This window comes from Borostomias antarcticus (assembly GCF_949987555.1).
Source record: "Borostomias antarcticus genome assembly, chromosome: 19".
Taxonomy (NCBI): Eukaryota; Metazoa; Chordata; class Actinopteri; order Stomiiformes; family Stomiidae; genus Borostomias; species Borostomias antarcticus.
Window position 1 is genome coordinate 19,127,368 of NC_140252.1, and position 27,061 is coordinate 19,154,428.

Below are 27,061 nucleotides of genomic sequence, written 5' to 3' on the forward strand. Positions count from 1 at the left end.
GCAGAGCAGAAGAGTCGTGATGCCTTTAAGAGCATCAATAACAGCCAACCTGCTCTGACCCTGGAGCCAATAAAAAAATATTGATCCTCTTACCTTCACGACATGTCCCTCTTCCCAAAAGAGACTTATTGTTGGTCCCCACTCTCGGCTAATCACTTGGCAGAGCAGCCGGGGGCCTCAATGAAGAGCAGACGGATGGGAAAGTCCGTGGGCCAACATGTTGCTCTCACCTTTGCAGATGAAATTACCCGAAAAGCTGTTACAAATCAATATAATCAATGCAATCAGCTAACTGACACCCGCAATCCCCCCCCCGCCAGTCAGTAAAAATAAAAACACCCTCCCCACCCCGGGCGTGTTCAAACCCCCAGCGCTGTAATCACCCCCCTGGGGGCGACGTTAGCGCGTAGCATTTTTTGTACACTTAATTAAATTAGCGTTCGCGGGGAGACCGGGGGAGGTTGGCCGGATCGGCGTGCGGCGCAGTGGCTTGGCGCGACGCCAGTAATTAAGGCGATACCTTTACTGATTACGCCAATCCCTCTTAATGAACTCATTATGCATTTTAACCCAAACACTCCCTCGGAATTAATGAGCAGAGAGAAAAGCAGGCTCAACACAAAAGCCTGCGTTGGTCATAAGTGCAGTCTATAACTCAGCCACTCAACAAGGCAGGCCCTAACACCCCGCACGGTTCTGTTTGCTCCGTTTCTTGGCATCCGGGGGCCCGTTTGAGAACCGGAGTGGCACTTGTGGTTCTGGAACGCTAAGAGAACTTCTGGAAAGGCACGTGGTTTGAGAGGAACGTGGCCCAGAGAAGCCTCTGTGTAGCTGCCAGTACCCTGAAGCTGTAGCACATAGCCTACCTGTTACTCTTTACTGATCACCATATTTTGTGTGTTTATGTTTAGTTGTTTTTTTTTTGAGGGCGTGGCATAACATGCAAATCAAGATGATTTTGATTAAAAAAATATTTCACATCAATCAATCGGCACCCACACACACTCACTCGCACACACACACACACACACACACACACACAGCAGGTGGTGATTTAGAGGGACCTGGGTACACGGCAGGATGGGAGCAGCTCGGCGTTGACCCATAATGCTCGGCTAATTAAATAATTCACTAATTGATTCATCGCCAAATCAATAAAGCCCCAGATAGTTTATGGCGTGAGAGCCGCCGTCACTGGCCCAGTTATTATGGAATACACGGTGGAACACACACCTATGGCAGGCAGAGGCGCGTGCACACACATGCACACACACGCACACAAATTAGCTTGTATGTTAACACAAAATCCAAGACGAGCACACCTGTGCCATCCACACACACACACACACACACACACACACACACTGCCTGTAATAATTGACTTGACTGACAACAGGGGAATTGGGTGTTTAAATGGCAGCCTGCATTGCCTTGACCTTGTGCTTGTATAGCATGACATCATTCCAGCCCTTCACTGGAACATAAAGGTGGGGAGAGGGGTGTGTGTGTGTGTGTGTGTGTGTGGAGGGGGGTTGGCTGAACTCATAAACATTTTGACTGTATAATGAATTTGGTCCTGGGGGAGTCTGGGACATGGGTGGGTCTGGGTAGGAGGGTGCAGATGGAAAAAACGTTTAATTAAAGTGTAATGAATCCCTCTATTGTGCTGCGTGTGTGTGTGTAAGTGTGTGTGTGTGTGTGACCTGCTTGTGTGTGTGTGCTCGGTTTATGATCGGCTGTTGTGTGTGTGTGTGTGTGTGTGTGTGTGTGTGTGTGTGTGTGTGTGTGTGTGTGTGGTGTGTGTGTGTGTGGCAGGGTTGGGGTCGTCTTTGAGATTGATTAGGACATGGAGATGAGGTACGACGTCACTTTGACCTCCAAGACCTTGACAGTAGTAAATTTAGCCGCCTAAACAGTTTCTGATAATTGTTTCATACATTTTAACACACACACACACACACAACAGGGAAGATTTAGCTGGCCTGCCAGGGGTGAGTCACTGGCACCCCCTTCTGGCCAAATCTGGTATCACTTCACTAATTTCTAAATTGATGATGCACAAAGAATCGTCAAATCTAGAAGGATGTGAAGAATGTTGTATTTATTTACAAATAAAATGTTTTCAGAGTGGATGTCGACAGATCCTATTCTTCATCAAGTCAGTCTGTAATGACATATTCTTCAACATTTCCTGACAAGTCATCTATCCGGCCAAGAACAGGAAACAGTCACAGCCAGAGAGAGACTTACAGCTTCATTCCCTATGATCAATATGCACATTTCAGTTACATTAGCCTAACAATTATCCATTTAGCATACCTATCCTTCATGTGCACAAAACACAACGCTTAAATATATACAGCCTTGCTTCAAGTTAGCAACAGCCGGTGGAGAAAGAATCTCAAAAGTCCTGAGAGCACCAAATCAAGATGACCTTCGCTCAACTCAACACAGGTCCCAGAAACGCAAACTATTATAAATATCCAGGTATTCAAACGGAAAAGAACTGAACAGGAAATCACTGTCTGAATTTTAAAAACAACGACGGAGGATTCAAATAGTTCCCAAACACCAATGATCAACAATCAATCCTGATAACTCTTATTAAAACTCCTTAAAAATGCCAATTGTTATCTGTTATTTTGGACAGGCAGGGTCCATTCGACATGCAAGATCCTTTCCGTTTCCACGGTAACGGTCCGGAATTTCAACCGCGACCGGAAGGTTCCAAAGTTCCACCTGTGGGTCCAGTGTTCTGTCCCTCCTTCCTGCAGTGTGTGGATCTTTTATTTGGAAGGGGGAGGGGGGGGATTGATCCATAGGGATCTGATATTATTGAGCGGAGGGGATCAACATGTCTCCTCCGATCCCATCCGGTCACACAAACAAGCACAAGTGGGCGTGCATTAGACTGAGAGATGGTAGGAAGTGACAAAGGCGGGAAGAGAGGGGAGGAGGAGAGGGAGAGAGAGGGGAAGAGGGGGGAGGAGAGGGAGGGAGAGGGGAAGAGGGGGGAGGAGAGGGAGGGAGAGGGGGAGGCAGGGGGAGGAGAGGGGAGGAGAAGGGGAGAGAGAGGGGAGGAGGAGCAGGGGGAGGAGAGGGAGAGAGAGGGGAAGAGGGGGGAGGAGAGGGAGGGAGAGGGGAGAAGAGCAGAGGAGAGGGGGAGGAGGAGGGAAGAGGGGGTAGGAGAGGGGGAGGAGGGGGAGGTGAGGGGAGGAGAGGGGAGGAGAGGGGGAGGAGAGGGGGAGGGAAGAGGGGGTAGGAGAGGGGGAGGAGGGGGAGGTGAGGGGAGGAGAGGGGGAGGAGAGGGGAAGGGGAGGGGGAGGAGAGGGAGGGAGAGGGGAGAAGAGCAGAGGAGAGGGGGAGGAGGAGGGAAGAGGGGGTAGGAGAGGGGGAGGAGAGGGAGAGAGAGGGGAAGAGGGGGGAGGAGAGGGAGGGAGAGGGGAGAAGAGCAGAGGAGAGGGGGAGGAGGGGAGGTGAGGGGAGAAGAGCAGAGGAGAGGGGGAGGAGGAGGGAAGAGGGGGTAGGAGAGGGGGAGGAGGGGGGGGTGAGGGGAGGAGAGGGGGAGGAGAGGGGAAGGGGCGGGGGGTAGAGGCCCCAAGCTGGTGGGCTCAGAGGACTAGCGGAGGACTAGAGACCAGAAGACGAGTTCAGAGAGTCCAGAAGAGAGGGGCTCCACCCAGAAATGTCCCCTGAGCCCATACCATAGAAACAGAACAGGTGGAAGAAAGATGGCAGAAACTCCTGTCAGCTTCTTGGGGCTAGGCATGGTCCCGTCGCCGTTTTGCCCAAACTTATCCCAATTCCTCGAGATCTGCTGATGCCAGAGTGTTCGAGAACAAGCCCGGTTATAGAGAGAAGTCCTGGAACTGCTTGACGGAGAGGGTCCAGTCCCTGTTCCTCACCAGCGGTTGTGTACCTCGGGTGTCATACCATGTGGGTGTGGGTGTTGGGGCTACGAGCCTGCAGGTCTTGGACCTGGTCCAGGACCCAGTTGATGTCGGGCCTCTCCTGCGGGTTGGACACCATGATGGAGCTGAGAAGCGTCTGCAGGCCCTCAGAGTATCTGGAGAGAGTCAAAACAAACACACCCACAAGGTTGGAGAAACACGGTTTTGTTTGAAATCTGGACAATTTGTTTCAGTTGCCTCCTTGGTAAGAATCAAATAACTAGTTTGTTTGAAGCATATTCTAAATTGTAAGAAAGTTAGCGGTAGCCTGGGACCACATGCTAGCAGTTAAGTGTATTGTAAAGCATATGAAAGCTAGCGGTAGCTTGGGGCCAGCCAGCTAACCTGCAGGTCTGAGGGATGGCGATGGGGTTCTGGACAGCCAGCGCCACACTGTCCCCCTTCTGGAAGATCAGGTCATAGGGTCCTTCGTGCATCATCATACAGTACAGCACACAGCCGAGAGACTACAGGGTGAGAAGGAGGAAGAGAGAGATAGAGTGTGTGTGTGTCTGTGTGTGTGTGTGTGTGTGTGTGTGTGTCTCACCGTGTGGCAAATAAAGACCCCTCGAGATCCATTAATTATGCATTTTTATTATTATAAGGAGGTTGCCGTGCCTACCCAGATGTCTGTGTGATCGTCGATGATGCAGTGGCTCTCTACGTTAAAGAGCTCAGGAGCCCGGTAGGAGATGGTGCACCTCTGGGCAGCCCAGTCCTAGCACAGGAAGATGATGGGGGGGGGGGGGGGAGTGGGAGGGAGGGGGGGGGAGTGGGAGGGGAGAGAGAGAACAATAAAAGGATGTTAAACATGGAACAAAAGAAAAACCTCTATAAAATACGCGGTGAAACACCCAACTCCTCGAGAAAAGTAAAGACGCAAAGTGTGAAAGTCGTGGCTTCGTTTGTTGTCATGTTGCGTTGTGTTGATGCGGCGGGCGGATTCGTGTTACTGTGTGGGCCCAAGGGGGGGGAGGGGATGGGTCTCACCTGGACGGTCATAGCTTCTCTGGTCCCTCTGACCTCCATCCTGGAACGGTTCATGGAACCCAGATCCATCAGTATCGGCCGGTCGTCCTCGTCAAGGAGCACGTTAGTAGGCTTCAGGTCCCTAAAATACATGTGTGTGTGTGTGTGTGTGTGTAGGAGGAGGGCAACAAGGCAGAGGGGATGAGGAAGACCTAGACCTCTGTTATAACACCTACAGTACATAAGCCAGTCTTAAGACCTTTATAATGATGTTATAACTGAGGATGTGAGAGTCTCTTTCACTTTGGATCTAGCGCTAGATTACGCTCTCAGTCACTTGTTTAGAAAGGAGATGCACTTGTGCGTTCCGGTGAGTAGTAGTACACTGACTGCCTACGATAAATGCAATTATTGTAAGTGGCTTTGGATAAAAGTGTGGGCTAAATGACTGTAACACGCGTACCTGTGTGAGTAGCCTCTGTCATGCATGGCCTTGAGGCCGGAGCAGATGCCATGCAGGATGTGGAGGACGCGTCTCTCCACCATCACGCTGCCCTTGTCTCTCAGCTTCTCCAGCTCTGACCACAGGCTACCCTTCTGTAAGACACACACACACACACACAAGCATGTACGCGCACACACGCACGCATACAAGCACACATGCACACACACACACACACACACACACACACACACACCAAGACGCACGCACATGCAGTGAAATTAATGTACAAAATGAACTGGAGCATTTCGCTCTCTCTGTTTCAGGACACGTCTGTTAGAGAGCCATATTATCATTATAATATTATCATGACATTTTCATGATAACATTATCATAACATTATCATAGCATTATCATTATAACATTATCATATCGTTATAACATTATCATAGCATTATCATAACATCATTGCATTATCGTAACATTACCATTATAGCATGATTATAACATTATCATAACGTTATCATTATAGCGAGATGTGAGTGACTTACGCTGATGTAGGGCAGCAGTAGCCAGGCCTCGCACTTCCCGCCGCGCTCCACGAAGGCGTGCGCCGTCAGGCCCAGGATGTTGGGGTGGCTGAAGAGCCGGTGCATCTCCACCTCCGTCTGGGCCTCCTGACGGCCCTCGCGGTCGTGGCACAGGATCCGCTTCAGGGCGTAGAAACGCCCGTCCTGGACCCCCTCCAGCAGGTCCACATAGCTGAACCCCCTGGGGGAGGGGGTGGGGGGTGGATGAGGAGGGAGAGGAGGGCAGGAGAGAGAGAAGGATGGGAGAGGAGGGAGGGAAAGAGATTAACGGAGGGGAGGAGAGAGAGAAGAAGGGGGAGGGGATGGAGGAATGGGAGGGAGAGGAAGGAGGGAGGGAGAGAGAGAAGAGGGGGGAGGGGATGGAGGAATGGGAGGGAGAGAAAGGAGGGAGGAAGAGAGAGAGAGGAGGAGGGCGAGGTGGAAGAGAAGAGGAGAGCAGAAGCCACACGCCACAATTAGAGACTGTCATTATTCAGCAGCAAGGCTGTACATGTCCAATATAACAAAACATATCAGTACAACTCCATACAGCCGTGTCACTGTGCACTTCCCTACCCCTCATCTAGCTTCTGGATGAAGTGGTATCTCTTGTTGTCGATGTTGATGGACGCCCGGGAGCAGATACACATAGCCTGACCCATCCTCCCAGGGGCATGTCTCAACACACCGCCGGGCACAGAGAGGAACTGTCCATTACAAACCACAATAGAAGAAGAGAGAGAGAGAGAGAGAGAGAGAGAGAGAGAGAGAGAAAGGGAGCAAGAGAGAGAGAATTCTGTGACTTTTTCCAGGCATACATTTGAGAATCTGATCAAACACAGACCAAACCATGAAGTTGTGAGCATGTCTTTGAGGTGCTTTTTTTCCCTCCCATAGACAAATATGGTCTCAGTTTCACCTGTTTTGTCTTGACAAACAGACTAAAGTCAACACCGTAAACCCATGCACTGGTGGTGCGGTCGGATGACACAGTGACCATTGCCCCACGGTGTGTGAGCTCATCTCCGTCGCACTGGTTGGCTCTCAGTCCAAGTGGCATGACAGCGGGTCAGATAGTGGCATGACAGCGGGTCAGATAGTGGCATGACAGCGGGTCAGATTGTGGCATGACAGCGGGTCAGATTGTGGCATGACAGCGGGTCAGATAGTGGCATGACAGCGGGTCAGATAGTGGCATGACAGCGGGTCAGATTGCGACTGGACACGGTTTCGCGTTGCACTCATCCACAGCTAAGCTAAACTACCCCTAGCAGAGGGCAGGTTGGTTTCACCTACCCACTGAGCAAAGACATGTCTAAAAGACGTAGTGTCGTTGTGTGTTTGCTGGGTAGTACCCGCTGACGAAGAAATAAAGAGCCAATTTTCAACTTTCCAACTCACAACGCTGAAGAACATACATGCAATGAGTTTTGGACTTCGTTAGTGTTGTTGCCACAATTATAGTTTCGACAAGCTCCCAAAAGCGTGCGTTTGTTATTTGTTGTGGACGTCATGACAAAGACGCAATCTGTCCTAGGAGGAACAATATTCACACTAGCGAAGGAATATACATCAATTTATAACTGCTTCCGATAATGTACTTCGAATAATAGTGTCTTGTGAAGCCAATATAAATCGAACTACGCCTTTATTGCGGTTTTACACGAAGGTGTTTTGAAATTACCTGGAGCTTGTCTGCCTCTGGTTGATGTTCCTGCTTCCTCACTTCCGGGTACACCAACAACGTCATGCTGACGCAGGGTAAAGGCCCCGCCCTCTACCGTTTCGAAAGAAATCCCACATATCTGAGATATCTGTGGCTAAAAGTACCTTTATGTGGGCCCTTAATAGCAACAACACAATTACAGATGGCACACAGTTAATTTTCATTGTTTTATTTTAATTTAACCCCAGTTCATTACTAATGCCTAATGGTAAGTTTCAAAATACAGGTGTGCCCGGTTATATCTCTCGAGCATTTTATGCCCAAAATCCCAGACAAATGTATGAGATTTAGAGATTTCATGCAAAATACAAAAAAAACATATTTGCTTTCTCCAATGTATATTCAAATGCATTATCCAATTCCTGGTTCACTGCATTTTACACCTAGGGTTAACAGTTTTAGTTACCAGTAGGGTAACAGAATTTTATTCGAGGGCCAGAGTGTATTGAAGGACCAGAAGACCAGGAATAGGTGTGCTGAAGTCATTATTGATAGTGTAGTCAATTCTCAAGAGTCAAAGTTGAAATGGGATTTGATTGTTATTGTTGTCTTCAGATGCTTCACCAAGGGGCTATTTCACATTTCACCTGGCTAGCTGAGTAAGCCTGACTTCTGCACAAAGTAAAAACCCAGAAAACTATTTTTAACTTCAGTCCATGAACCAGATTTGAAGAGTTTTCAGGTTTTACTCATTGCAAAAGACTTAGTCAGTTAGCCAGCTATGTGGAATACCCCCAGGCTTCTACAAGCACAAAGTTATCCATCAGAGAAGATGATGTGGCCATGTACAGTATGACAGTACAATAGTGCAATGAATGTAATGTTTTTATCATGTTTGTATCATTGTATTACCTATTATTGTAGTAATGTGTTGTACTTGGATGTGACTTGGTTGTGGATGTATTGGATGTGTAATGGATGTGAAGCCTGGATGAATGCACTACATAGTTGTTTTTAACCTTTATTTTATAACACAGATTTCTCAGAATGTAAAGTGCACTATAAATAAAATGTATTATTATTATTATTATTATTATTATTATTATAGGGTTCTCAGGCAATCCTATTTTGTCAATGTTTAAAAAGACAGGTAGATCTGGAAGGTATTCATATCCCTTCACTTCTTCCACATTTTGTTATGTTACAGCCTTGTTCCAAAATTGATTAAATTCATATTTTTCTCAAAGTTCTACACACAATACCCCATAATGACAACGTGAAAAATGTTTTTATTTTTATTTTAAATTTTTGCTAATGTATTTATAAATACAGCTGCAAGCAGCGATATGGGGGCCAAGAATGAATTGCGATCAGCACCTAAAGGACAAGTGAAATGCACCATATCCACATTCCAATCCTTACTGCAGTTTTGAAAACCAGGCATACGGTTCAGTATAAACACACCTAAAACTTTGACACGTTGGTGGCGCTAGAGAGTTCAAGGTGTCGACATAGACTTGGTGGCAGGGGTCATGGGACCGTCCCCAATGAGTGTGCCATATTGCCCATGGGCACTGAATGTAATGTGAACACAGACCTCCAGGTAAACTTCAACTGAGATGGTTATTCAAAAACTAGATGAGACCAAAATAAATGCAGCACACAGTGATACAGGAGAGTGAATGGGGGGATAATGATACTGATGAAATGCAGGGAGGTATTATTAGAGTCATGTCAACTTGATTTTTTTCACAGAATCACAGTTCTGAACCCCTAAAGTTTATCATCGAAACAGAACCAAACCTACAGATTCAGGACGGTTCCGTTATTCTACAGTCAATCGGGAGTCAACATACAGTAGATAGCTGAAAAGGGCTACAGTAAAACATGACATTAAACCTGTTCAGACCCAGAGAGCACGAGGGAAGCTAAATCTGTGCATACTGTATGTGTTTCACGTGAGGCAATGTATCAGACGTGGCTACAAATCAAAAATTCTAAATGGCTTTAAAAAAAATACAATAATAATAATAATATTTTACTCGCCCCATTCCAGCGCATTTGTGATATCAAACGTGATAATAATAATAATAATAATAATACATTTTATTTGAAGACGCCTTTCAGGACACTCAAGGTCATTGTACAAAGCATGATAATATATACAGTAAAAAGTACAACAGTAAGGGCAATTTAAAGAAAGACAGTAGAGGACAGAGGGCATAGGGAGACGGACGTATAGGAGGGGGGATGTAGAACAGAACATTTGAAAGAAACATAACAGTGTTGTACAATTACAATGAGTAAGCTAGTTTGAACAGGTGGGTTTTGAGGTGGGATTTGAACGTGGCGAGAGTGTCCGTTGAATCAAACGGAGGCATGAGTGGAGGGAGGGAGTTCCAGAGCCTGGGGGCGGGGCAGCTGAAGGCCCTCACACCCATGGTGCTGAGGCGTGAGGTGGGTTGGACAGGACACCAGCTGAGGAAGAACGCAGGAAGCAGGTGTAGAAGATTTTTAACTGATCTAGTCAAAAAGGATTAGCCAAGATTCGCTCAAAGAGGTCAAGTCTGGTTTATTGAGAAAACATACGAGAGCAAGGACTTCAGGACAACGCACGTGAGTGGTTTATCCAAGTGAAGTGCCCAGTCTGGTCTTGCGCGGCCTTATATTCAAGCAATACACAGGTATGGCGCTTCCAGGATGTGATTGGCTAACCCATTGTACACGTCATATTAAATGGCAGGCATCATCAACAGTGGTCAAGAATACAGACACGTGACATGAGAAAAGGCGGTAATTCTTGCAGGGACAATGGGACAAAGGATGGTTATTCTGGAGTAGACAACGTCTAGGTGTGTTGACCTCCTGGAGGTCATCCTGTCATGAATTAGGTTAGCACAGCTATGTGAAAGGTTGAGGGAGGTGGTGAATTACAAAGGAGGTGATGAAACTACAATTTCTATGACAAGGAGTGTACTCGTGAAGGAGTTCGAAGAGGTAGGTGGGGGTAAGGTTATGCAGGGCTTTGTAGGAGAGCAGGAGGATTTTGTAGTCAAACCGGTATTGAACTGGGAGCCAATGTAGCTGAATAAGAATGGGGGTGATGTGGTCGGATGACTTGGTGCATGTATTGATCCGGGCGGCTGAGTTCTGGATGATTTGGAGTCTGTTGAGCAGTTTGGTGGTGAGAGCGGTGAGAACGGCATTGCAGTAGTCAATCCGGGAATTGACAAATGCGTGGACCAGGACTTCAGTGCTGGACTGGGACAGGGATGGGCGAAGTCTGGAGACGTTGCGAAGGTGGAAGATGATGTGATGTCAAACGTGATGCACCAGAAAAACAAGGGAAAGGCAATGTCCACTGGCAAATGGTGCCAATCGCCTATTTGTCCCGCATTTCTCCCCAGAAGCCCCACATATAAAAAGTCGATTCATAGGCGCTAATCTTTTTCTTTTTACAGACATTTTTATTGGTGAAACAGCAATACAAATACAAAATCAACCTCAACCCACCCTATGGGTAAACAAATAGGACTATATTGTGAATACTGTAATAGGAAAAAGAAGCAACACATGATCATGACATACTGTAGACAGAATAATTGAACAAAAGAATATAGTCAAAAATATGACTATATATGTATACATATGAGCTAATCTTTTAAAACAGATATAGCTCACTCTTTGGAGTAAAAACTTTCACATTCCTCAAACTGATATGCATTTCGATACCTAGCTAAATGACTCAACTAAAAGCGTCCATTCCTACTGTTATTATGAGTGTTGATTCTTCTTTAGCTAACTAAATCACCCTTTTGATGAAAAGTTTTGTCAAATTCCACACACTGATATGGTTTCACTCATGTGGCTTCTTCTATGCCTAACTAAATTACCCTTTTTACGAAAGGTTTCGTCACATTCCTCACACTGATATGGTTTCTCTCCTGTGTGTATTAATCTATGGCCAACTAAAGTAGCCCTTTGACGAAAAGCTTTGTGACATTCCCCACACTGATATGGTTTCTCTCCTGTGTGGATTAATTTATGGCTAACTAAATTAACCATTTGACGAAAAGCTTTGTGACATTCCCCACACTGATATGGTTTCTCTCCGGAGTGGGTTCTTCTATGGATAACTAAATTACCCTTATTATTAAAAGCTTTGTGACATTCCTCACACTGATATGGTGCCTCTCCTGAGTGGATTCTTCTATGGACAACTAAATGACCCTTTGAACGAAAAGCTTTGTGACATTCCCCACACTGATATGGTTTCCCTCCTGAGTGGATTCTTTTATGGCTAACCAAATGACCCTTATAATGAAACGCTTTGTCACATTCCTCACACTGATATGGTTTCTCTCGTAAATGGATTCTTCTATGGACAACTAAATTACCCTTAGTATTAAAAGCGTTGTCACATTCCTCACACTGATATGGTTTCTCTCCTGTGTGGACTCTTCTATGGACAACTAAATTACCCTTATTATTAAAAGCTTTGTCACATTCCTCACACTGATATGGTTTCTCTGCTGTTTTGCTCTCAGCCTCCCGAGAAGAACCATCTTCACTCTCAGTGCCAGGGTGGGAACAGGTGTCAGGGCTGGCAACAGGTCTTGAACACTTAACCTGTGTTCTCCTTGATTTGCTAGGTGATTTCAGCACCCGACGCCTGCGGCAGTAGGCAGTCAGTTCAGGCAGCAGTTCTCGCTCCTTCTCTAAACTCTGAGCTGTGGGGCAGTCTGGAGTTACAGAAGGGGGCTGAGAGTCACTGGCTGGTTCTGGTGCTCCATAGTCCTCTTCATCAGACTCTGCTTTGATTTGTACCTCTGTTTTGTTGGTGGGTAGAAAGTCTGCTTCTCTGTTGTCCACAGTTGGAGTTTGGTCAAGAGGTGGGAGTTGAGACGAGTCCTCCGGATCACAGTGGGGTTTCTCTCTGGGAGAAGTGAATATGGAGTCTGTAGTATCAGACTGCAGGCCTTGAAGATCCTCTCCCCCCTGACTGGTCCACGGCTCCTGTTCCTCTTTAATCTGTGGGGGCTCTGGGATAGAGGACTGCAGGACATCTGGGCAGAAAAAGGAAAATAAATATTAGGATAAAGCCTGCTTCATTATTCTACAAGCTAATATGTGTGACAGTGAAAATCTGGGAAATACAATTCAGAGAAGTTTTTTTTAAAACAGCTAACCAAAGTCATTAAAATTTGCTGTAAGATAACTTAAAGCTACATGAGAACTCGGCACTTTGGCGGCCCCTCTGGTCGTGATAAAATTGGCAATGTGTCACACTTCCCACAATCCCCCACTCACTCGCTGAAATGGGGGGGGAAAGGGGGAAAATGGAAGGCCAAAATCTGACTCCCACTTCAACATGCTTCCCTGTTGTAATTTTGTGCTTTCTAGTGTTGTAGACTAGTGGTGACTGAAGAAGTCTATACAGGTCTACTATAACGGTTTTTACATCAGTGGTGGATAAGTGGGAGTGGATAGCTTGACATATCTTATTCAAAAAGCTGAGATTGCCTTATATTCCAGCAATTATATTTTGCCATTTTAAACATTTCAGCCTTAAATAACCAGTCCAACTTCTGGCGTCCCACAGTAGCTCAGGTTTTCACTTTGCATCTCATACAAGGGAATCCTCAAATCGTCATACAATGTAGCCTACAATGTTACATGAAATGCAATTAATTTTAGACATACTGTACTTCAGAACACAGACATTGGATAGTCGATTTGAGTATCTTTTGACTTCCTAAGCCATAGCCTACCACAACTATGTTAAGTGACGTGAATGTTATAGCTCGCATTGCTTTGTGTTTATCTTAAAAGCTAAAACCCAAAATATACGATCGTTTTTGTGATAATTGAACAGTAGAAACATTTGTTCTTTTGGATTTAGAGCACAGGTCGCAGAAGCTGCACGGAGAACAAGAGGGACAAGCAAATGCGCGTTCACGTGAGGTGCACTCGGATTCTTTGGTGAATTCGGTTTTCGGCACAACACCGGATTACATAATAAAGGTTACGGTGGAAAAACGGTTGATGCCAGCTAGCCAGTTTGCTCTGGACCAGCTAGATGGATGCTAGCTAGCTACAAGCTAACGTTAATGTTATGGGATAGAGAATAATGGGTCAATTTAATTCAGAACATGAAATAATGACTCTAACCACAGCAGATGAGAGTATAAGAACCTGTTCGATGCAGCTTGATCTCGGGTTGAATGTCTAACATCTTTTGCAGTTGCGCGTTTTTCTCCCTGGATCGGCGGATTTCTTCTTGGCATTCTGAAAGCGTTTCTTCAAAGTGCCCAAATATATCCAAAGCCGCCGCTGCTAATCGTTCATTGATAAAATCTCTGAATAGCTGTAGTTTAGACATTCTTTACGGTTTAAAATTGTGAAACGCCGTTGCTCCTACAAAGAAGTGTCCACGGTTCTCGAATCTTTCTTCTTGTTCTCCTTATTCTCTCTCTTTAATGGCGGATCAGGAAACACGTTGCATAATACCACCACCTATTCTACCGGGGTGTGTAACATCCGGGCTTTACGTACTTCAGGTTATACAGTACTGTATATAAGTAAAGAAAAGAAAGCTATAGTGCGATAATCCTGTATCGTGAAGAAAAACAAAGAGAGCCTTGCAGCATTCAGTCAAATTCCATCCCTGTCCTATATCTCTTAGATTATTTTGATCACGTGATCAACTCACGTGACTGGTTCAAGACGGCTTAGCTTTAAAACGAAGGCACATTGAGCATTGCCGTCAACTTCACTCGAAAGTGCTGACTTGAAACCTCATGGTATGTTTTTGAATGACGTTGATAGACCAAGTAAAACATTTTATATTATCATTGTCCCCCACCCGGCGACAGCCGAAGGGGGGTGGGGTCTTTAGGTTGGCCGGTTATTTATGTTAACTAAGGTTAACTCACCTAACTCTAACCCTAACCTTAACTAAGGTATTAATTAACATTAGTAACCTAACCATAAATAAGCATTAGTTAACAGTTAACTAATGTGTTTTGTGACCCTTATTGTATAACCTGTTATTTGTGACCCTTTCACTTTTGCATAGGTGTTAACTTTGAACTCTTGAAAAACACTTTGAATTTGGTTTCATAAAAATCTATTTTGTACAAGTAGAGCCTGATAGTAGCCTATTAAAATCAATCAAAGACTCTAAATGGCTTTCTTTTTTCTTTTTTTTTTATTGGCTTTTTGCTACCAAATGTAGCCTAGTCCGAACTTCTCCCGACAAAGCAGAATAAAACTGGCGGAAATCTGAACTCCATGTCCATCTCGAGCTGTATAAAGAAATGCTACAGTCTTAATGCTAAATAGAGCCAGAAAGCTCTTATTTTCCGATACTATAATAGTATCGGAAAAGAAGAGCTTTCTGGCTCTATTTAAAAATTTATTTATTTATTAATAATTAATAGGAATGCTCGTGATGCACACACTCTTTTTGCCACTGTTGCTAAACTAACCAAACCATTGTCTCAATTAGATCCAGAGTTTCTTTCCAAGGATAAATGCAACGAATTTGCCTGTTTCTTCAGTCACAAAATAGATGAAATCCGACAATCCATCGTGACAATTAGCAGTGCCCCTTAAGTAGAACCCAGAAGTGGGACTTATAGAATGTCAATGTTTGAAGCCATTAGCCTTCAGGCTCTTGAAGAAACTGTGTCTAAGCTTAAAACCTCTACTTGCTGTCTAGATTCGCTGCCCACTAAATTCTTCAAATCAGTTTTTAGTTCCATTGCATCTGATGTACTTCAAATAGTAAACAGTTCCCTTCTATCAGGAACCTTTCCAAAAGCCCTTAAAACGGCAGTGGTTGTACCACTACTGAAGAAGAAGGTCTTGACTCAGCTATACTGAATAACTACCGCCCTATTTCTAATCTGCCATTCATAGGTAAAATAATTGAGAAAACTGTCTATAAACAACTCCACGACTTCTTGGTCATAGGCAGCCTGCTTGACCGTTTTCAGTCTGGGTTTAGACCTAATCACAGCACAGAGACCGCCCTCATCAAAGTCTTAAGTGACATCATCTAAACACAGATGCTGGCAAGGTTTCTGTCCTTGTCCTGCTGGACCTTAGCGCCGCATTTGATACAATCGACCACGAAATACTCTTGGATAGATTGGAAAACTGGGTAGGCTTATCCGATACAGCACTACAATGGTTCAGATCGTACCTACAAGATCGGGACTATTTTGTCTCCCTTGGCGGATTTTCATCTGACCAGACAAGCATGAAGTATGGTGTCCCTCAAGGGTCAATTTTGGGCCCACTTTTATTTAATTTATACATGCGTACCTTGGGCAAAATCCTTCAAAATAATAACATGCAACAGTAAACTTCCTATTAGACTGCATTGAACAAATTAATAACTGGATGGGTCAAAATTTCCTGAAACTAAATAAAAACAAAACAGAGACTATCATTTTTGGATCAAAAGAAAAAAGGATAGGTGTTAGTAGTCAGCTCAGATCCTACACACTAAATTGTAAAGACCAAGTCAGAAACCTTGGTGTCATTCTGGACTCAGATTTAAGTTTTAATGCACATATCAAGTTGATCACAAAAACAGCATATTTCCCTCTAAAAAACATCTCTAGAATTAAGAGCTACATGTGCAAGCATGATCTAGAAATACTAGTCCACACTTTCATGTCTAGCAGATTAGACTACTGCAATGGCCTGTTTTCGGGACTCTCCAAAATGGCACTTAGACAGCTCCAACTCATTCAGATTGGATTTTGTAGTCAATCCGGTATAGAACTGGGAGCCAATGTAGCTGAATGAGAATGGGGGTGATGTGGTCGGATGACTTGGTGCATGTAATGATCCGGGCGGCAGAGTTCTGGATGATTTGGAGTCTGTTGAGCAGTTTGGTGGTGAGAGCGGTGAGAACGGCATTGCAGTAGTCAATCCGGGAAGTGACAAATGCGTGGACCAGGACTTCAGTGCTGGACTGGGAAGCCTGCGAAGTCTGGAGATTTTGCGAAGGTGGAAGATGATGTGATGTCAAACGTGATGCACCAGAAAAACAAGGGAAAGGCAAAGTCCACTGGCAAATGGTGCTAATCGCCTATTTGTCCCGCATTTCTCCCCAGAAGCCCCACATATAAAAAGTCAATTCATAGATGCTAATCTTTTTTTTTTTCAGACATTTTTATTGATGAAACAGCAATACAAATACAAAATCAGTACCAGTCACCATTTTCCCTTTTTTAAACCTCAACCCACCCTATGGGTAAACAAATATTGTGCATTCTGTAATAGGAAAAAGAAGCAACACATGATCATCACATACGGTAGACAGAATAATTGAAAAAAAAAAGCATTAAGTCAAAAATATGAGTATATATGTATATATATATATGCGCTAATCTTTTAAAACAGATATAGCTCACTCTTTCAAGTAAAAACTTTCACATTCCTCAAACTGATATGCATTTCGATACCTAGCTAAATGACAACTAAAAGCGTCCATTCCTCACTGTTATTATGAGTGTTGATTCTACTTTAGCTAACTAAATCACCCTTTTGACAAAAAGTTGTGTCACATTCCTCACACTGATATGGTTTCACTCATGTGTGGCTTCTTCTATGCTTAACTAAATTACCCTTTTCACGAAAGGTTTTGTCACATTCCTCACACTGATATGGTTTCTCTCCTGTGTGGATTAATCTATGGGTAACAAAAGTAGCCCTTTGACGAAAAGCTTTGAGACATTCCCCACACTGATATGGTTTCTCTCCTGAGTGGACTCTTCTATGGACAACTAAATTACCCTTATTATTAAAAGCTTTGTCACATTCCTCACACTGATATGGTTTCTCTCCTGTGTGGATTAATCTATGGGTAACAAAAGTAGCCCTTTGACAAAAAGCTTTGGGACAGTCCCCACACTGATATGGTTTCTCTCCTGAGTGGACTCTTCTATGGACAACTAAATTAGCCTTATTATTAAAAGCTTTGTCACATTCCTCACACTGATATGGTTTCTCTCCTGAGTGGATTCTTTTATGGCTAACTAAATTACCCTTATCATTAAACGCTTTGTCACATTCCTCACACTGATATGGTTTCTCTCCTGAGTGGATTCTTCTATGGACAACTAAACTAACCTTGTGATTAAAAGCCTTGTCACATTCCTCACACTGATATGGTTTCTCTGCTGTGTGGATTCTTCTATGGACAACTAAATTAACCTTTTGATTAAAAGCTTTGTCACATTCCTCACACTGATATGGTTTCTCTCCTGAGTGGATTCTTTTATGGCTAACTAAATTACCCTTATCATTAAACGCTTTGTCACATTCCTCACACTGATATGGTTTCTCTCCTGTGTGGATTCTTCTATGGACAACTAATTTACCCTTATCATTAAACGCTTTGTCACATTCCTCACACTGATATGGTTTCTCTCCTGTGTGGATTCTTCTATGGACAACTAAATTACCCTTATTATTAAAAGCTTTGTCACATTCCTCACACTGATATGGTTTCTCTGCTGTTTTGCTCTCAGCCTCCCGAGAAGAACCATCTTCACTCTCAGTGCCAGGGTGGGAACAGGTGTCAGGGCTGGCAACAGGTCTTGAACACTTAACCTGTGTTCTCCTTGATTTGCTAGGTGATTTCAGCACCCGACGCCTGCGGCAGTAGGCAATTAGTTCAGGCAGCAGTTCTCTCTCCTTCTCTAAACTCTGAGCTGTAGGGCAGTCTGGAGTTACAGAAGGGGGCTGAGAGTCACTGGCTGGTTCTGGTGCTCCATAGTCCTCTTCATCAGACTCTGCTTTGATTTGTACCTCTGTTTTGTTGGTGGGTAGAAAGTCTGCTTCTCTGTTGTCCACAGTTGGAGTTTGGTCAAGAGGTGGGAGTTGAGACGAGTCCTCCGGATCACAGTGGGGTTTCTCTCTGGGAGAAGTGAATATGGAGTCTGTAGTATCAGACTGCAGGCTTTGAAGAACCTCTCCCCCCTGACTGGTCCACGGCTCCTGTTCCTCTTTAATCTGTGGGGGCTCTGGGATAGAGGACTGCAGGACATCTGGGCAGAAAAAGGAAAATAAATATTAGGATAAAGCCTGCTTCATTATTCTACAAGCTAATATGTGTGACAGTGAAAATCTGGGAAATACAATTCAGAGAAGTTTTTTTTAAAACAGCTAACCAAAGTCATTAAAATTTGCTGTAAGATAACTTAAAGCTACATGAGAACTCGGCACTTTGGCGGCCCCTCTGGTCATGATAAAATTGGCAATGTGTCACACTTCCCACAATCCCCCACTCACTCGCTGAAATGGGTGGAAAAAGGGTGAAAAATGGAAGGCTGGCTCCAATGCAGGTAAATACCAGTCTTCTTTCTCTTATGTGCATGTAGATAAATTCCCAGGGCGAAGTGTTGTCTTCCTCATATTGTGACACGCAAAACACGTCACTTCCATTTCCACCACAAGATTACCCGCCAGTGTACTAGCCAGTACACCGACATTCTAAAATAATGAATTCACAGGGTCTCATGCAGTCTCATGTCACAAAAATCATTTTTAACATAATTACAACAGTGAGCATGTTCAAGTGGGAGTAAGATTTTGGCAGTGTTTTTAATATCACCCCCCTCCCTATCTTAATCAAATCCAACTTTATTTCTACAGCACATTTCATACACAAAGGCAACACAATGTGCTTTACAGAGAGAAGGGGGGGGGACTGCAACCCCCTAATTAGGGATAGTAAAGTCTGACATTGACCCAATTCAGTTCACTAACATCTGATGACCTCTACTTCAAAGCCTGAAAAGTTTGTCATTGTAACATTCCTCAGTTAGGGGGGTGCAGTCGTTTTCCGCCCGCCCCCCCTTATCTCTGTAAAGCACATTGTGTTGCCTTTGTGTATGAAATGTGCTGTACAATTAAAGTTGGATTTGATTTAGATAGGGAGGGGGGCGATTTTAAAAACACTGCGAAAATCTGACTCCCACTTCAACATGCTTCCCTGTTGTAATTATGTGCTTTCTAGTGTTGTAGACTAGTGGTGACTGAAGAAGTCTATACAGGTCTACTATAACGGTTTTTACATCAGTGGTGGATAAGTGGGAGTGGAGAGCTTGACATATCTTATTCAAAAGCTGAGACTGCCTTATATTCCAGCAATTATATTTTGCAATTTTAAACTTTTCAGCCTTAAATAACCAGTCCAACTTCTGGCGTCCCACAGTAGCTCAGGTTCACTTTGTATTTCAAACAAGGGAATCCTCAAATCGTCATACAATGTAGCCTTCAATATTACATCAAATGCAATTAATTTTAGACATATTTAAGAACACAGACATTGGATAGTCGATTTGAGTATCTTTAGACTTCCTAAGCCATAGCCTACCACAACTATGTTAAGTGACGTGAATGTTATAGCTCGCATTGCTTTGTGTTTATCTTAAAAGCTAAAACCCCAAATATACGATCGTTTTTGTGATAATTGAACAGTAGAAACATTTGTTCTTTTGGATTTAGAGCACAGGTCGCAGAAGCTGCACGGAGAACAAGAGGGACAAGCAAATGCGCGTTCACGTGAGGTGCACTCGGATTCTGCGGTGAATTCGGTTTTCGGCACAACACCGGATTACATAATAAAGGTTACGGTGGAAAAACGGTTGATGCCAGCTAGCCAGTTTGCTCTGGACCAGCAAGATGGATGCTAGCTAGATACAAGCTAACGTTAATGTTATGGGATAGAGAATAATGGGTCAATTTAATTCAGAACATGAAATAATGACTAACCACAGCAGATGAGAGTATAAGAACCTGTTCGATGCAGCTTGATCTCGGGTTGAATGTCTAACATCTTTTGCAGTTGCGCGTTTTTCTCCCTGGATCGGCGGATTTCTTCTTGGCATTCTGAAAGCGTTTCTTCAAAGTGACCAAATATATCCAAAGCCGCCGCTGCTAATCGCTCGTTGATAAAATCTCTGAATAGCTGTAGTTTAGACATTCTTTACGGTTTAAAATTGTGAAACGCCGTTGCTCCTACAAAGAAGTGTCCACGGTTCTCGAATCTTTCTAATTCCTGTTCTCCTTCTTCTCTGATTTAATGGCGGATAAGGAACCACGTAACATCCGGGCTTTACGTACTTCAGGTTATGTTGCCAGGTCTCACGCATTGGCCGTGAGACACACGCATTTCAACTAGTTCATACTCTCACACGCCACACTTCACATTTCTCACGCAGATTAATGAATCCACAAAATAACAATTGTTTTGCGGGAGTTTTAGTTTGAAATTCTTTTGAGATAGTTTCTGCTCGCGTATTGGTTGCTGCATGCCTATTGGTTGTTGTGTTGGTGTGCAGCATGGAGCTATAAAAGAAAATGTGTGAAGTCTATAAGTCTAGAATATCTGTCCACGTGAGCTGCATGCCCTCACCTGAGGCAGGCGGCTCAAACGACAATAAAATGAACGGGAAAGGGATAAATCTCACTCCAAGCTTTTGGTCAAACTTGGCAACCCTGTTATACAGTACTGTATATAAGTAAAGAAAAGAAAACTATAGTGCGATAATCCTGTACCGTGAAGAAAAACAAAGAGAGCCTTGCAGCATTCAGTCATGTTCTCACAAATCCGTGTCAAGTTCCATCCCTGTCCTATATCTCTTAGATTCCTTTGATCACGCCGGCGTGATCAACTCACGTGACTGGTTCAAGACGCCTTAGCTTTCATAGACATTATAAAGAACTGTACCGTTTAACATGTTAACTGCCTCCAACACAACACGATGCCTACAAAGTTATTGGCCTTCCCACCCCTAAACTGTCAGTCCTCAACATTATAGCCACTACACCCAGAGCACGTACCAACACACAACCCCAACCACCCCCTCAACCTTCTCTACACCCAGAGCACGTACCAACACACAACCCCAACCCCCTCAACCTTCTCTTCACACTGCTTCCATCAGGTCGCAGATACAGACCCCTGGCCTGGAAACACACGCTTCAACAGGAATCATCATTACATGTTGTGTGTTTAGGCATGTGTGCTGGAAAGGTGGCTGGTGATGGGATGTATATGTATGGTGTGAGGGTATTTGATGTATATGTATGGTGTGAGGGTATTTGATGTATATATGGTGTGAAGGTATGTAGGTATGAAGGTATGGGATGTATGGTGTGAGGGTATTTAATGTATGGTGTGAGGGTATTTGATGTATATATATGGTGTGAAGGTATGGGATGTATGGTGTGAGGGTATTTAATGTATATGTATGGTATGAAGGTATTTGATGTATATGTATGTGAAGGTATTTGATTTATATGTTTGATATGAAGGTATTTGATGTATAGGTATGGTGTGAAAGTATGTGATATATATGTATGATATGAAGGTATTTGATGTACTGTATATGTATGGTATGAAGGTATTTGATGTATATGTACGGTATGAAGGTATTTGATGTATATTATGGTGTGAGTTTTTGGGTGTAGTTATGGTATGAAGGTATTTGATGTATATGTATGGTATGAAGTTATTTGATGTATATGTATCGTGTGAATGTATTTGATGTATATGTATGGTATGAAGGTATTTGATGTATATGTATGGTGTGAGGGTATGGAGTGTATAAATGTAAATCTGTGCATACTGTATCTGTGTTTCATGTGAGGCAATGTATCAGACGGGGCTACACATTTCCTGCGAAGGACAATACAGTAATCTAATCTTTGGTCAACTAAACTCCCCTACACACTAAAAGCTGAACACAGACTGAACACAGACTGAATAAATGGCCAATTAGTGTTTCTGTGCTCCAACAGGCATCAGAACTACTTGTTGGTTAAAGACGTCTTGTGACTGGGTAACATCTGGGTTCTGTCTTCAGTGTGAAAGAACACTCAGCACTCAGTCCCGTGTCTGCAGACTGTGCAGTAGGCACGGGTATCTCAGTAGAGTCTATATACAGTATTCACTTGTTAAAACAAGCAACCTTTGCCCACTGCTACTTGCAGATTGTAAGCTTACTAGATTGTTTAGCTTCCTAGCTGAGTGTTTGTTCATTATTTTATCATGTGTAGGCTTGTATGGGGCTGCTGAAACAAGGTCAACCTTACCCATGCTAAGGCGTGAGGTAGGGTGGACAGCTGAGGAAGAAGGCAGGGAGCGGGAAGGAGTGTACTCGTGAAGGAGTTCGAAGAGGTAGGTGGGGGTAAGGTTATGGAGGGCTTTGTAGGAGAGCAGGAGGATTTTGTAGTCAAACCGGTATTGAACTGGGAGCCAATGTAGCTGAATAAGAAGGTGATGTGGTCGGATGACTTGGTGTGTGTAATGATCCGGACGGCTGATGCGTGGACCAGGACTTCAGTGCTGGACTGGGACAGGGATGGGCGAAGTCTGGAGATTTTGAGAAGTTGGAAGATGATGTGATGTCAAACGTGATGCACCAGAAATACAAGGGAAAGGCAATGTCCACTGGCAATGTAAATGGTGCCAATCGCCTATTTGTCCCGCATTTCTCCCCAGAAGCCCCACATATAAAAAGTCAATTAATAGGCGCTAATCTTTTTTTTTTTTACAGACATTTTTATTGGTGAAACAGCAATACAAATACAAAATCAGTACCAGTCACCATTTTTCCTTTTTTAAACCTCAACCCACCCTATGGGTAAACAAATAGGACTATATTGTGAATACTGTAATAGGAAAAAGAAGCAACACATGATCATGACATACTGTAGACAGAATAATTGAACAAAAGCATAGTCAAAAATATGAGTATATGTGTATAAATATGAGCTAATCTTTTAAAACAGATATAGCTCACTCTTTCGAGTAAAAACTTTCACATTCCTCAAACTGATATGCATTTCGATACCTAGCTAAATGACTCAACTAAAAGCGTCCATTCCTCACTGTTATTATGAGTGTTGATTGTTCTTTAGCTAACTAAATCACCCTTTTGACAAAAAGTTTTGTCACATTCCTCACACTGATATGGTTTCACTCATGTGTGGCTTCTTCTATGCTTAACTAAATTACCCTTATTATTAAAAGCTTTGTCACATTCCTCACACTGATATGGTTTCTCTCCTGTGTGGATTAATCTATGGGTAACAAAATTAACCCTTTGACAAAAAGCTTTGGGACAGTCCCCACACTGATATGGTTTCTCTCCTGAGTGGACTCTTCTATGGACAACTAAATTACCCTTAATATTAAAAGCTTTGTCACATTCCTCACACTGATATGGTTTCTCTCCTGAGTGGATTCTTTTATGGCTAACCAAATGACCCTTATAATTAAACGCTTTGTCACATTCCTCACACTGATATGGTTTCTCTCCTGAGTGGATTCTTCTATGTACAACTAAATTACTCTTATTATTAAAAGCTTTGTCACATTCCTCACACTGATATGGTCTCTCTCCTGTGTGGATTAATCTATGGACAACTAAATTAACCTTTTGATTAAAAGCTTTGTCACATTCCTCACACTGATATGGTTTCCCTCCTGAGTGGATTCTTTTATGGCTAACTAATTTACTCTTATTATTAAAAGCTTTGTCACATTCCTCACACTGATATGGTTTCTCTCCTGTGTGGATTCTTCTATGGACAACTAATTTACCCTTTTGATTAAAAGCTTTGTCACATTCTTCACACTGATATGGTTTCTCTGCTGTTTTGCTCTCAGCCTCCCGAGAAGAACCATCTTCACTCTCAGTGCCAGGGTGGGAACAGGTGTCAGGGCTGGAAACAGGTGCTCCATAGTCCTCTTCATCAGACTCTGCTTTGATTTGTACCTCTGTTTTGTTGGTGGGTAGAAAGTCTGCTTCTCTGTTGTCCACAGTTGGAGTTTGGTCAAGAGGTGGGAGTTGAGACGAGTCCTCCGGATCACAGTGGGGTTTCTCTCTAGGAGAAGTGAATATGGAGTCTGTAGTATCAGACTGCAGGCCTTGAAGATCCTCTCCCCCCTGACTGGTCCACGGCTCCTGTTCCTCTTTAATCTGTGGGGGCTCTGGGATAGAGGACTGCAGGACATCTGGGCAGAAAAAGGAAAATAAATATTAGGATAAAGCCTGCTTCATTATTCTACAAGCTAATATGTGTGACAGTGAAAATCTGGGAAATACAATTCAGATAAGTTTTTTTTAAAACAGCTAACCAAAGTCATTAAAATTTGCTGTAAGATAACTTAAAGCTACATGAGAACTCGGCACTTTGGCGGCCCCTCTGGTCGTGATAAAATTGGCAATGTGTCACACTTCCCACAATCCCCCACTCACTCGCTGAAATGGGGGGGAAAAGGGGGAAAATGGAAGGCCAAAATCTGACTCCCACTTCAACATGCTTCCCTGTTGTAATTTTGTGCTTTCTAGTGTTGTAGGCTAGTGGTGACTGAAGAAGTCTATACAGGTCTACTATAACGGTTTTTACATCAGTGGTGGATAAGTGGGAGTGGAGAGCTTGACATATCTTATTCAAAAAGCTGAGATTGCCTTATATTCCAGCAATTATATTTTGCCATTTTAAACATTTCAGCCTTAAATAACCAGTCCAACTTCTGGCGTCCCACAGTAGCTCAGGTTCCCACAGTAGCTCAGGTTCTCACTTTGTATTTCAAACAAGGGAATCCTCAAATCGTCATACAATGTAGCCTACAATGTTACATGAAATGCAATTAATTTTAGACATACTTCAGAACACAGACATTGGATAGTCGATTTGAGTATTGTGAAAGGTATTTTTGATTAAGTGCTATTATAGTTGTTTAAGTGACGTGAATGTTATAGCTCGCATTGCTTTGTGTTTATCTTAACAGCTAAAACCCAAAATATACGATCGTTTTTGTGATAATTGAACAGTCGAAACATTTGTTCTTTTGGATTTAGAGCACAGATCGCAGAAGCTGCACGGAGAACAAGGGACAAGCAAATGCGCGTTCACGTGAGGTGCACTCGGATTCTGCGGTGAATTCGGTTTTCGGCACAACACCGGATTACATAATAAAGGTTACGGTGGAAAAACGGTTGATGCCAGCTAGCCAGTTTGCCCTGGACCAGCTAGATGGATGCTAGCTAGCTACAAGCTAACGTTAATGTTATGGGATAGAGAATAATGGGTCAATTTAATTCAGAACATGAAATAATGACTAACCACAGCAGATGAGAGTATAAGAACCTGTTCGATGCAGCTTGATCTCGGGTTGAATGTCTAACATCGTTTGCAGTTGCGCGTTTTTCTCCCTGGATCGGCGGATTTCTTCTTGGCATTCTGAAAGCGTTTCTTCAAAGTGACCAAATATATCCAAAGCCGCCGCTGCTAATCGCTCGTTGATAAAATCTCTGAATAGCTGTAGTTTAGACATGTTTACGGTTTAAAATTGTGAAACGCCGTTGCTCCTACAAAGAAGTGTCCACGGTTCTCGAATCTTTCTTCTTCCTGTTCTCCTTCTTCTCTGATTTAATGGCGGATAAGGAACCACGTAACATCCGGGCTTTACGTACTTCAGGTTATACAGTGTTGCCAGGTCTCACGCATTGGCCGTGAGACACACGCATTTCAACTAGTTCATACTCTCACACGCCACACTTCACATTTCTCACGCAGATTAATGAATCGACAAAATAACAATTGTTTTGCGGGAGTTTTAGTTTGAAATTCTTTTGAGATAGTTTCTGCTCGCGTGTTGGTTGCTGCATGCCTATTGGTTGTTGTGTTGGTGTGCAGCATGGAGCTATAAAAGAATCTGTGTGAAGTCTATAAGTCTAGAATATCTGTCCACGTGAGCTGCATGCCCTCACCTGAGGCAGGCGGCTCAAACTACAATAAAATGAACGGGAAAGGGATAAATCTCACTCCAAGCTTTTGGTCAAACTTGGCAACCCTGTTATACAGTACTGTATATAAGTAAAGAAAAGAAAACTATAGTGCGATAATTCTGTACAGTGAAGAAAAACAAAGAGAGCCTTGCAGCATTCAGTCATGTTCTCACAAATCCGTGTCAAGTTCCATCCCTGTCCTATATCTCTTAGATTCCTTTGATCACGCCGGCGTGATCAACTCACGTGACTGGTTCAAGACGCCTTAGCTTTCATAGACATTATAAAGAACTGTACCGTTTAACATGTTAACTGCCTCCAACACAACACGATGCCTACAAAGTTATTGGCCTTCCCACCCCTAAACTGTCAGTCCTCAACATTACAGCCACTACACCCAGAGCACGTACCAACACACAACCCTAACCCCCTCAACCTTCTCTACACCCAGAGCACGTACCAACACACAACCCCAACCCCCTCAACCTTCTCTACACCCAGAGCACGTACCAACACACAACCCCAACCCCCTCAACCTTCTCTTCACACTGCTTCCATCAGGTCGCAGATACAGACCCCTGGCCTGGAAACACACGCTTCAACAGGAATCATCATTACATGTTGTGTGTTTAGGC

At 43.6% G+C, this 27,061-nt stretch overlaps 1 protein-coding gene across 1 annotated transcript; it reads right to left on the reverse strand.

Annotated features, from left to right (window-relative positions):
- Window positions 1-3,325: 3,325 nt before the first annotated feature.
- stk16 (serine/threonine kinase 16) lies at window positions 3,326-7,656 on the reverse strand. The gene is made up of 8 exons (XM_084453939.1): window positions 7,615-7,656; window positions 6,507-6,637; window positions 5,913-6,132; window positions 5,383-5,516; window positions 4,941-5,061; window positions 4,573-4,668; window positions 4,296-4,417; window positions 3,326-4,066 (listed from the first exon to the last, which is right to left on the reverse strand). The coding sequence occupies exons 2-8, from the start codon at window positions 6,590-6,592 to the stop codon at window positions 3,928-3,930; spliced, it is 918 nt and encodes a 305-aa protein (XP_084310065.1). The 5' UTR covers window positions 6,593-6,637; window positions 7,615-7,656; the 3' UTR covers window positions 3,326-3,927.
- Window positions 7,657-27,061: the final 19,405 nt, after the last annotated feature.